Source organism: Rhea americana, unplaced genomic scaffold, assembly GCF_003343005.1.
Source record: "Rhea americana isolate MKP2758 unplaced genomic scaffold, rheAme1 scaffold_150, whole genome shotgun sequence".
NCBI lineage: Eukaryota > Metazoa > Chordata > Aves > Rheiformes > Rheidae > Rhea > Rhea americana.
The window spans coordinates 1,478,720-1,491,306 of record NW_028185595.1 but is presented as its reverse complement, the minus strand read 5'-3'; the positions used below and the strand labels follow the sequence as shown (position 1 = coordinate 1,491,306).

At 39.9% G+C, this 12,587-nt stretch overlaps 1 protein-coding gene across 2 annotated transcripts in view; it reads right to left on the bottom strand.

Moving 5' to 3' along the window:
* The window catches only part of SLIT3 (slit guidance ligand 3), a 469,515-nt gene that overhangs the window by 111,022 nt on the left and 345,906 nt on the right, over window positions 1–12,587 (bottom strand). For both annotated transcript variants that reach the window (XM_085299580.1, XM_085299581.1), the window contains 2 exons: window positions 3,531–3,681; window positions 2,308–2,382 (listed from right to left, as the gene is read on the bottom strand). In XM_085299580.1, coding sequence (XP_085155706.1) covers window positions 2,308–2,382; window positions 3,531–3,681 — 226 coding nt within the window. The remainder of the gene's footprint in view (window positions 1–2,307; window positions 2,383–3,530; window positions 3,682–12,587) is intronic.

Below are 12,587 nucleotides of genomic sequence, written 5' to 3'. Positions count from 1 at the left end.
GGGGACYAGGAATCTAGCCTGGGATTGGGACAAGAGTCCAGCTGAAGACTATTTGAACACATACACACTGGAGAACTGTATATCATGTCAATGCCATGACACTGAGCACTTCTCTTTGGAATTATACTAAAAAACCTGAGAAACTGCACTGTGCAACCATATACATCCAGACATGGGCAACTGCCCGAGCTCTAGCGACATAAGGACAAACATTGGCATAAATCTGGAACACGAGCAAAATGTGGATCCTCCTCAGGTCCAGTATCATGGACCACCTCAGAGTATGCTGGGTAAGTTATGAACCAAAGCTACATTTAAGCATAGTATCAGCTGAAGAGGCACCAAGATGAAACGCAGGGCTAATGACGGCCTCAAATTATTATGGAGTTTTCTAGCTGCAGTGGAAGGGAGGGACTTTTAAAGTACTTTCTCTGTATACTTTCTTGATGCATTTGCCAGTGAGTCTTAAATTGAGGTGAAGGACGATGAGCAGGCAAATTAAAATATCTATCCTTTCAACTTAGGCTGACCATAAAAAGGCAATTAACTCTGCTACCTCAACACTGTTCATTTCAGAGAAACCTGAATTGCAGAGATTAAGAAAAAAATGCCTTGTACAGTATCTCCTGTGAAAGGCGATTTTTGCCAATGGCCTGCCRGCGCAACACTCTGAGCTCTTTCCTTCAGCCTAGGAACATGTTTTTACATCTGCTATTTTCCTTTAACACTTGAACCAATAAGGAATATGATAAGACTATGTCAATATTGCCCATCAAACAACAGGAGAAATGTGTGTCCCATATACACTTAGAAAAATGGGAGCTTGATCAGTGTTTTTCCTCCTTAATTCGAAACAGCAGCAGTAAGTAGCACGGCTTAATGAAGAGGACCTCTATATCCCCCCGCCACCCGCACAGAGCTGCTGCAGCAGCACTGTGAGCAGCTGCAGCCCCATCCACTGGTATTTCCCTACACCAACGCTAAATCTCTATCTTGAATGATGGCCTATTAACTCTTAAAAACCCCGTCATAGCTGCTTCCTGCTGCATTTATGCATACCGTAGAGGCTTGTCAAGGTGCCCCACACCTGAGATGATGGAAATGAGGACAGTGCCACAACCAGCCTGCAGCAAGGCTCAGATCAAACAAAAGAAAGGATTCCAGCTATTACATCTTACTATTTTTCAAAACTCAAATCCCTACGGTCTGATGACGAAAAATGTTTTCCCATTTGTGTATACTTTTATATACCATGCCTTTTTCATTGCCATCTACATTAGGCACCCATGTATTCTGGACTACAGGGTGCTACAACATCAATAACTCATTTTAAGTGCACTGTAATGACAACTTACAGACCATTCATAAAATTCTAGCCTGAGTATAGGATTAATTCCTGGGTTTGATGGCCCGTACTTCCCCAAACACACCTCCCACTCCCAACCTGCAGCAGAGCAGCTGAAATTCCTGTAGAAATAAAACTGACATAAGAATCACACTGTAGCCATCTCTCGAGCCCCTGAGATCTTACACAGTTTCAAATGGTTAGGAAGCACCAGATGGCCAACATCATGTGTGTCTTGAACACAGGACAGAAATCCTAAATTACCTTGAATCTAGCAGAGCCAATAAMATGTTACTAAAAGTAAACAGTAGGTAGGACATTATATGTCATGTGACATTGTGTCATGGTGTTAACAGTTTAAAAATCCATTTAGAAAACTGATCAAGAGGTGTCTAACCTTTCATCCTCTTTTCAAAACAAAACTCGTATTAAATATACACAGAAACATTGATCTCTAAATTGGTTGCCTGATTCTCTGCTCTAAAACAGTATCAACCTAAAGAAGCTACCATCATCTGTTTCTTGTAATTAATATCACTTTCCCTTTGAAATATTTGGCATAATCATCCTATTTGGAGTTCTGCTTCAGCTGTAATGGTGGCCTCGATGGTTGCACAAGGTAACCCATTTGTAAGACAAAAACAGAATACTAAACTTGGTGGCCATCTTTAATAATAAGCATTAATTTGAATGGATGCCTGGACTGAATTCCCTTCAGTGTCCATGACTCAAAGACTTTAGGAAATACAGTCTAAAGAATACTGGCGATACTCCTGTGTCACTGGTTTAACTGAGGCTGTCTAACAGGAACTCATTCAGTTCCCTTAAATTCACACTAAAAAAGTGAGTTCTGCTACTGTAGTACTAAATGATTAAAGCTTCGTCCCTTCCTCCTCCCACACAGGAAGGGCAGCAGGTACTCTATTAAATATACAGCTAACAAGCAAGTGACTTAAACTTACATTTTTCTGAGGTTTGGCAATTTCTTGAAGAGTCCGATAGCTTCCAAAACAGAAATATCATTGTCATTCAAACGCCTGGTAGGAAGAAATAAAAAATGTTTAGTGCTTGACAGATCCCTCTAGGTATCTGCCTGTGCCATACAAGAGTGCCACACAGAGAATTATGACCTTTGTTAAACAAGATACTGTCATCTCTCCCAGACTCGTAGAGTCAAAAGAGTCAAACTTTGAAGGAAAAGGAATATATAAGACTATGTAAGGACAGTGCTGCCTTCTTGCAATGCRCAGGACACGGGCTGAAAAACCCACACAAAGCCAGAGGACATGCACTAGCTGCAGGTCTGCTCCTGTAAACAGGGGGGGATCTGATTTCAGGACCTTTCCCCTCTAAGGCTATCGTTCTTCAAAAATGCTGCCAAGATCACTACCTTGGCAGGTTTGGGATGCAAAATAATGTCTCTGATTACATACAGCTCATTTTTTCTATGTAGATACTTTATTGTATTTCTGAAAGTCTCTCTCTTTCTTCTATCTACACTTCAACATTTTTGTGGGAGTTTAAAGAGAGTCTCTTACTACTACAAAGAGAACAGTAACAGAAAAAGAAAACTGTGAATATCTTCACATAGTAATCTCTCAGAATCTTAAATTACTAAGTAATAAACTTGTTTTCCTATACTCTACTTAAAAGCATATTATGTTCGTAATTCCTAAGAATCTCTAATAGTAGATAAATTTCTTAAGATCAATTGTAGCTTAACAACATATTAATCACAGTGCGAGTCGCTTCACCCAAGTAACAGGCACAGCGGGCATGGAATAAGTTCCTCCTTATGAATTTTGTCAAAAGAGTTAATCCATTTCTCAAATAAAAATGACCAGATACGGAGATAACGGACTCGAAGGTAGAAGGAAGAGGCACCATAAAAAGAACTCCAGCTTGGGCCACGTGACAGTCAACATTTCAAGATGACATACACAGGCAGCTGAGGCACAGGGCCATGGCTCCTTTCTTATCCCCATGTGACAGTTAAGGAAACMAAAGGGAAGCTGTAGCACCTCTCTGAATTAACGTCAACTTCCCCTGCTCCTTCTAAGGATTAGAGTGGTAACCGCTTTGAAATGGTTTGTGTCTGTAGCCTTTAAAAACTAGGAAAAACACATAAGAGGTCTTAGAAAATCAAGAGGTCCTAATGACCACATCTTGGAGAGCCAGCACTTACAGATCAGTAGTATACTCGGGAAGGTGACTGGGTAATCGGGTTAGTTTTTGGTTAGAGCAGTCTACGATTGTTCCCTCACAGCGACACTTCTCAGGACAGACAAGGTCCATGAAGCACTTCCCAGTGAATTTGCTTCTGTAATCTTCTGACCCTGCAATAAAAGGAAAATATATTCCATCAAACAGCTCCTGATAACTGCAGCGATCAGAGATTTTGAGAATCTACTCTTGGCACTCTCTCCTGTCATCTTCCCAGCTCCTGCACACAATTTTAAYACTTGCCAAAGCTCTTTTTCAAATGACTTCCAAGACTAACCTCTGTTTTTTCACTCTTCTCTTGGGAGACTAATTCCTTGTCTAAGAAGCCTACCTGTTAAAAGCACCTTTTTTTTAAGCACGTATTATTAGCTGTTGGGGTCTGCTTCAAGGAGCTCTACCAAAGTCACTTTTTCCCATTTGCCACTTACTCCAGCGACAAGGAAAAGAGGTCTCATGAAAGCAGGAACTATCTTGGAGCATCCAAATGACAAAGGAGTATTAAAGAAGGCATTTCAAAAACATTTTTTTAAGACTTCAGCTCTTAGAGGTATTTTTGAAAGCAATCTTGTATGAGAGAACCTTGCCAGTTTTCCAACAGTTAGATATCTTTATTAACTATGTTAAACAAACAACAGAGGAAAGTAGTAGCAGTTTAAATCATTTTCATTTTAATTAAGGAATGGGTAGACCATACTTAGTGAGAAGCAYTCCCTAATGTACCATTACACTGTGATTGCCAGACCTTTTTGACTAGGTTCTTGACCCATTCTAATGAAATGCATTTCCAATTAGGCTCAGAGAACTGATCTGTCCTTTTCAGGCTTGTTTTTTTCTCTTTTAATAATAGGAGGTTGGAAACTCGATCTCTGTGCTTCAAGGAACCAGGAGTATTAATAAATGTGTATGTAATGAAAGTGTTGCCAAGGCAGGCCCAGCCATGCAATACTTGCCTGCTCACTTTGTATTTCATAATGGGATCACCAGAATCATCTCTGGAAACGCATGTAATGCCCGGTGAGCAGAACTACCAATGGGTGTTTTTTAACTTTTCCAGAGGCTTGAAAATCAATTGCAATCGTGAAAGGTATTTGTCAAAGTCAAAAATACTTGGCTGAAAGTACTAACTCAAACAGGCCAGGCTTCCCCAGGAATGATCTGAACAAGTTCAGTTTTAAAAGAACCTGAAAACATCAATATAAAATTAAACCTGAGCTGGATTTTGTTTTGAGAGAGTTGACGACATTCTTAGCCTGCTTCCTCTTTCCAGACTGATAAATGCACTGCTGCTTGTTTTATGACCACATACTAGTTTCTGTAAGAAAAAAGGAACCACCTAAAACCATTATTATTTTAATTTATGTTACATATTACCTCCACAAGGTGATGCAGTGAGAGCAAGCAATTCTGCAAGTAATCTAGCATTTTGATTCCACAGATACAGTCGGGTTTAGTTTTGTAATCCCAAACTAGACTATGGGAAATGGATTACACACCGCTTTGTATGTTACTGCTTCTGTGGTGCTCAACACTCGGCAGGTTATAATGCTTCTTGTAAATTAAACATCTAAAGTGAGATCTAGCTACTGTTTTTCAGCTTGATGGCAGTGGACACAGACTGCAGGAATACTTGAAACTCAAATCAAAAGCTTTTGCACTTCAAGACATTTTCAATAATTTGAAATCACTTAAAAAGTTAGGATCACTGGGCATTTTAAAATATTTTAAAAATACACACTAAGCGTTTCCCCATACCCTCAACATTTAATCTGCATCTTCTTAAAAGAATCATCTGATTCTTAGTCCAAAAAACTCTAGCCTTGGCAGTCAGGCTAAAATGTCAAGARCTGAACGTATTATGGCCTGATTACAAGAACATACAGCTATTCTTTCTCAGGTCTATGAAAAAACAGTTTTGGTTGATTATGATTCCTGGAAATAGTGCCAAAGTATATGATGAACACCTATCAGGACCAGAATTTATTAAAATTGCTATAATTATACTATACTTTGTAAAACTCATTAAAATTTCTCAGTGATCAGAAAGGGATGTGAAAATCCAGAAATTAACCCTTAAACAAGCACTTCTACTTCTCATTGTCAAAATATTCYGTGAAACAATATTCACAAATGTCATGAAGTTACATAGCATAACATTTTATTAGGTATAATTTTTAGTCTCCTTCTAGATACAAGGTTCATCTTGCTATGGAAAAAGGACAGGAAAATAGGTGGAATGATCTGTGAAGGAGAAAAGGGGGTAATAAAGTTAGAGGGTGAAAATTTACCCTTGGTGTTCTGTCAAGCTTTTTGGCAAAGCAAATACAGAATATTTACCCCAGATGACTGAGTAGCCTGACTCTCAGAGTGCAGACCGCGTTTCTGCCCCCACCACATCGCCACGGGGAGCCAACTTCGCTGGTCCCCTATCGCTGTCCTTCTGGCAGGGAAACCCTGCCACTCAGCAAGGATGGAGGGAGCAAGCAATGCCATCCTGCTGCTCTTCCTTTCTTTCTCTATCTATTTTCCTTTCTTTTTTAGGAAAGAATCTACATAAAAGTTATCTAGGTAAGCACATAGTCAGAAGTAATAAATTGCATGCATATGCTCATCAAGTACTCAGCCATCCATCAGACTGTGAGATGGCAAGAATCATCTGCCAAGACTAGATAAAATTTACTATCTGACCTGAGCCTTGAGATCGCTTGGACAGGTGGCTGCTCTATTAAGTTATCAGGTGGCTGCTCTATTAAGTTATTCTCATCTGGGATACTAATGTGAAATCCAGCCATCTTCTTGCAGAACTAGTTAGGTGTGTGTATCTCTTTCTCCACACCAGGCTTTATCAGCATCCTACAGTGGGGCTCTGAGTGAAGACGATGGGATTCAGGAAGCACTACTAAACATCACTTGCATGTATTGCTTCTTGGGCTCTGGAAAATCAGCTGCAGAATGCTATGGAGAAGAGATGCAGAAGAGGCACACAAGAAACACTTGACTTCATTTTACTACTCCAGATGAATCACTTGGCCATTTCATTACACCGGAAAGCATGTGAACCCAACAACTGAGAACTCTGGGAAGCTTGGCTGAATGTAAAACATGACCCACTGGTTTCTAATAATTCTCCAAATTAAAAAGAATTAAGCTTGCTGTAAAATGAGTAGCCCAGGCAACACTTAAGGCCTGTGTTTAACTGACAGCAACAGGTTTATCCCAATTACTAGTTACAGCGATAACATTTTCACTTCACAGCTTATGCAACAACACTATCAGGTACCAGGGCATTCTAATACCTCAACAGTACAAAGCAAAACCACGTGCCATATCATAGAACAGCATATTGAGATAAAGAAATATCACATTTCCATACATCGAAAGAATCTAGATGCCTTTCTAATACCAATATAGAGAAATTARGCAGCTGAGATAAATATTTTTTCTCTATTTTTCTTTTTAAGCACTGTTTAGAAAACCTAGTTTCAGTTTTTAACATTTAGTAATTCCCAAAGGACTCAAAAGGAGTGCTAGAGGGCCCTTGCTACTGGAAAAAAAAATCAGGCTAGCTTGAACACTGACTTGATGCACTCCTCTTAGAAATCTTGGATCCAGCAGTCTCAGTTTTGGCACCCAAAATAAGATCACAAAGAAAACACTTGGTCACAAGCCCAATTGGCCAAAAAAAGAAAAAAAAAAGGAATTCAGACGTTTTTAGGCAAAGAACGGGTACATTCTTTGCCACAATTTCACATCATTAGCATTGATTCTTTGATTCTAATCAGTAGCTAGAAGGGAAAGTTAGCAATTGCAGATGTCCTTCTGATGGCTCCACAATAGATAGGTAACAATGCTGCATGGACAGACAGTAATTCCCTGTAAGAAAACTTCTGTGTGAGGCTCTCAAAATGCTTTATAAATTAGGCGTAATTACCTCTACTTCAGACAGGGGAAAAGAGAGGCAATGCTAAATCCAGAAAGCACAGGGCTGGGCACATTGACTCAGTTTTGTGTTGGGTAACTCCTGGATGATCTTGTTTTCATATAGGGCCATGTTACCCATGTTGGTTCAAGAGGTATGAGCCAATGCTAAGTAGACCTTCCTGAAGCTCTTTTGCAGTATATGTCTTTGCAGTTAAACGGCAGCATGTTAAGACTGCTTTACTCACTTCCCAGGTCAAGTTCAGTAGCAAGCACATCCTTACACCAAACAGCATTTGAAGGGTACCCTGAGCAGAAGGGCTCATACAACGGCTCAAAACAGAGAGATTCAGCTCTTTTTTCTAATGTAGTTACACAAAAATGATTTGTCAGCTCTGTAGGTATGGCTGGAATTTACTTTGAAGCTGAAYTGAAATGATCAACAGGTTGTCTAACTTGTTGAATCTAACAGCAATTAAACAGAGTAATTATTTGGAAGTGGTTATTCCGCATGCAAKCCCCTTGGAAAGTCTCTTCCAAACACCACTAGTCACTGGGCTTCCCCTGGTGTCCCACAGGCGCCCGGGGGCCTGGTTAAGCAGCACACATCGCCTTTTCCACTCGTCCTGCAAGAAAAGGGGAATCGCTCACCTTTCGATGCGTGTGAGAACAGCAGCAGTATCCCAGCATGCCATGCGGCAGGAGTATGCAGCCTTCCATGGTGCTTGACAGAACCATGTTCCATTTGAATTGTTCTACCACATGGTTAGATCAAGCACAAAGGAAAACCCCACGAACAGCCAGAGTCAGAGTTAGGCAGCGCTAGAGAGAGAAGAGCGTTGAGAGGAAGCAGCATGGAGAAGCACAAGCTGAAGGTTTCACCGAGAGCTGCTCTCCACTCCACCCATGCAAAGAGGTGCTGGACACAGGAGGCCATCCTGTGCACTGGGGYCGCGGGAACACTCTGCAGCACAACTGGGGTTAGTGTACAGGAACAGAGCCCGGGTGACTGCCAAGACAGAGCTACTGTGGTAGAAAACACTACCAAAGGCCTGCTAAAAGCTCCCTCCACGAAGCATGTGCAACTTCCACTACACATGAAATGCTTGATCAGTGCTGCTCTTGACTAGCTGCTTACTCTCTCCTGGTGTCTCCTTTCAGCATAAATGCCGTTTTGGTTTTCCCCATTCTTTAAAAAGCTGGTCTTACAAATACCACAGCTCATACTATTAACAGTGCAGTTTGAGCCAATAGCCAAACTTTGGCCATAAATGCTCCCCTGAAAGTCCCACCAGCCTATCATGCTGGTGGCACTCACACTGATGATCTAYAATTACCATTGCTTTTGTTTTTCTTTTTTCTTAACTGCACTTTAAAACACTGTAGAAAACACATGCTACTAAAGACATACTTAAGGCAAACAGAAGTATTTTGTCATTGCTCTTTCTCGGTGTAATAGCTGTTGAGTTTTGCACATCATTTGCTGATGGAAGCATTCTCCCTCTCCTATATCCTAGATTACTTCACATAGCTTTACTCCTTGTAACTCATCCCTGCATCTTTGGCATACAAAGTAGGGCATTTAGTTTTCGCTTGACAGCTCCCACTGAAATAAAACTCCCATTGACTTTAATATCTGCACAGCTAGGCCAGAGGAGAGCGCTTTTGAAAGTCACATTTCCAACCTACTTRCAGGCGAAGGGAAAGAGGGAGAAAGTTGATTGTCCTACAAACTAATTGGAACATTTTGCTGGACTTCAGTGAAGGTCAGTGCTTGTGCCTGAAAAAAATGCCACTTTCCTTAGTAAGGGGTTTGCACTGCCAAAAGAAAAAAGTCAGTATCAGGCAGACTATTCTTTATCTACAGAGAGAACAAGGGGAGCACTTGAATGGAGATGACAGAAGACAGAGTAAGAGGCTCTACTTTACCATCTTGTTATGAATCAGTATAATTTTGCAGAAAATCAACATGCAAATTACTCAGGAATGCCAGTAACCAAGTAGAGAGCTAAGTTAGTTACCTCATACTGTGGGTTTGCATGCTTACAGCACAAAAAATAAGACAATTTGAGTTACTTTCAATCTTTACATTCTCTAAGGAAGGAACTACAGCAGTATTTTAGGGGAGCTTAACATAATAAACCTTTTCCCCCAAAAGCTGCCAAACTAGTCAGAGTCCTCAYTGATGCAAAAATTGGATTATTAATTTTCTTGCATGACTCATGTAAAATGCCAAAAATTATATTAATTTTCTTTCACGACTGATTCAAAGTATGCAAGAACCTGGAATCCATACCTCACTTACTTAGAAATTACAAATATAACTAGTATTCCTACCAATAATTTAATAATGCATCAGTTCTGGCTTTGGAATAAATTCCTCCGTGGTACTCTGTTAAGCAATGAGATAGTTCATATCTTCCAAAGGCTTTTATTACATATAGTGATTTTCAGTATTAAGTAGAATCTCCATAATAAACTCAGTAATTTCAGTGTCAACGAACTCTTTCAGTCTTACTAAGAACAAGTTTGGTCACAGCCCTGCAAACATCTTCCTGAGAAATCTCTAGAGATTATTTTGAACAAGTCTCTTTTCCTCTGCTGCACTAATTAAACACTGCTCTCAGTAACTGCCTAAGCTAATCAACAATGAACAAGAGGTACCAGTGCATAAAGAAAAGTCTGCCAAAACCCTAATTTATACTCCATGAATACATGRGAGGTGAGATACTGCAAAGGCACATTTTGGCTTTTCTGCTTATTGCAGACTATTGCAAAAAATGTGAAGGCATATAGCTTTTCTTTTTCTTCTTCTTTATTTTTGGCAGAGGAGAAAAACAAGGGAAGCATAATATTCTGTTCTAGGCACAGTAAATTACACTTCAAAAAAAAAATTCCTAAGTCTTTTGTTGTATATAAGGACCATTCTACATAAATGTTTGCAAAAACATGTTGAAAAAGGAATACGAATATCCCCAGGTATTTGCCAGTTCTGATTAAAAAAAAATGTAGATACATTCTATAACCACACAAAATTGTATGATTTGGTGCTGATATTGATTCAGCTCTGGTAGTCAGAGATCTGTTTGGTTATCTGTCCTTGAATCTGCAGTTTGCTAAAAATTTTTATATGGGTCCCAATTTCTAACTGTACCATCAGACTGTAACACCTCAGGAGACTGTTTCAGTCTCAAATGAAAATTTATTGTCCAGTTGCAGACTTGAACGTTCTTGCACTGGCTGTAGCTGTCCAGCTTTCTTCATGTCAATGTCTCACCCATTATTTTCTTTTCCTACTCAAGTGACCTSTACACCCACAGCAAAGTGCTAAATTTGCATCTCTGGTGAATGTTCCTCAGTTTAAGCTCAACACATGCAATAGCAATGTGATTTCACCCCTTTCCCTCCCAACTTAAACCCACCAGAAGGGACCACTTCAGAGAGGGAAGAGAACTAACTTCATCCCGTCTTGTTTTTTGAGGTGTCTGAGTTAAAATTATTTCTAACACTCAGCTTTCTTCCATAGCTAACAAAGGCACCTCCAGAGGACAACTGAGATCTCRAATGAGGAATCTATACTGCTCTCTACATGGCCCTTTAGAGGCTCGGGGACAGCTACATTAGCTAGACGCCGCAGTGATATGGATGCATCYGTGACTCAACATTCACGCTCCCTCCATTCATTGCCTCTTTACCATAACTGTGAATAAGGATGTTGGCTGGTAACAAAGCCCTTCAACTGCTTAGTTTTTTGAGGACTATCTCAACTTACAGACAAGATGAAGAACAGTCTGAAAATAAACTTTAGTTTTCTTATTAAGAATTCTGTTTTCTGCCAAGCAGACCCATATAGCCCAAGTTTGACTTTTGCTTCCTTGGTTGAAATGGCTTCCATTCTCTCTTTCCATGCCTCTCCTTCATGCCTTGCAGCGCAGGAAAACTTCATCATATTGTTCATCACAAGCTGGTGAAGGGTTAGTGTGACTGGCATGAGTTAAGCACATAACCATCTGAGCASCTATCAAAGATTTCCAAGAAATGAAGGGCTATAATTGGCACACAGTGCAGCCAAATTACTTTTTCAACTGGAACATTTCTACAGTACAAAGGAATTTAGCTCTATTATTATATAAGTCCTAACAGTCACATTGCATTAATGACTAACTTCAGAAAAAGACTTCATGTAAATCAAAGTTCAAATATCCTCAGTTACAGTGTACAGTGAAAACTTTAGTTTTATAACTATGAATTCAAATGAGGATTTAATCTGCAGGCAATTTTTTTGCTGTTAAATAACCTCTCATTCAACGAGAATTATCTTTATGCACAACAAACACTTATCCAAATAGCCTCTGAAGGAACTTTTGTTGAGTCTCTGTCTCCTTCGGTAAAGAAAAAAAGTAGAAATACATATTTTAAAAGTCTCTCACACACAGTAACAATATATTGCACCTTTCATTTTGAGAGCTCACAGAACTTATATTTTATTTTTACATGCCACTGACTTCAGGGAACGAAATAACCTAGGGAGACCAAGCTGCAGGGAACGTGAACTGCCTTTGGGACTGGACAAAAAGTCTTGATGTATAGTCCCCTTCTTGTCACTGGAAATGCTCTGTCCATTACAATTCTGTAGTTCTAAGGCCAAGACAACGCAGAAAAGAGTTTAAGAGGAAAGTTTAAGAGATCACAAGCAATAGGAACTCTGTTGCAAACTAGACAGTAAACAAAGAAGGGTGAACATGTATGAACATAGAGACTGGAGAAGACAAGTGAGGAACTACTAGGAAAACCGTGACTTGTAAGAAGAGGTTTTATCAATACCTTTGAAAACTATGACTGAACATATAACAGCTGCATACTCTGTTGCTCTGCTATCTAGTAACAGGGGATAACACAAGAGGTATGACACTAGCCCTCAGCATGCACATTCTGGATTTATTTTCCACATGTATCACAGAGGCTGACTTTGATTTGGGTTAACCCAGAGGCAGTGTCCAAAAAGGACAGAATTGCACAGGCAGATGCTTCATTGTCCTCTTGCTATTATTTGAGGTGCTTTGAGTTGTACAGCACTCTCGGGCACTGAAGCAGCTAATTAAAG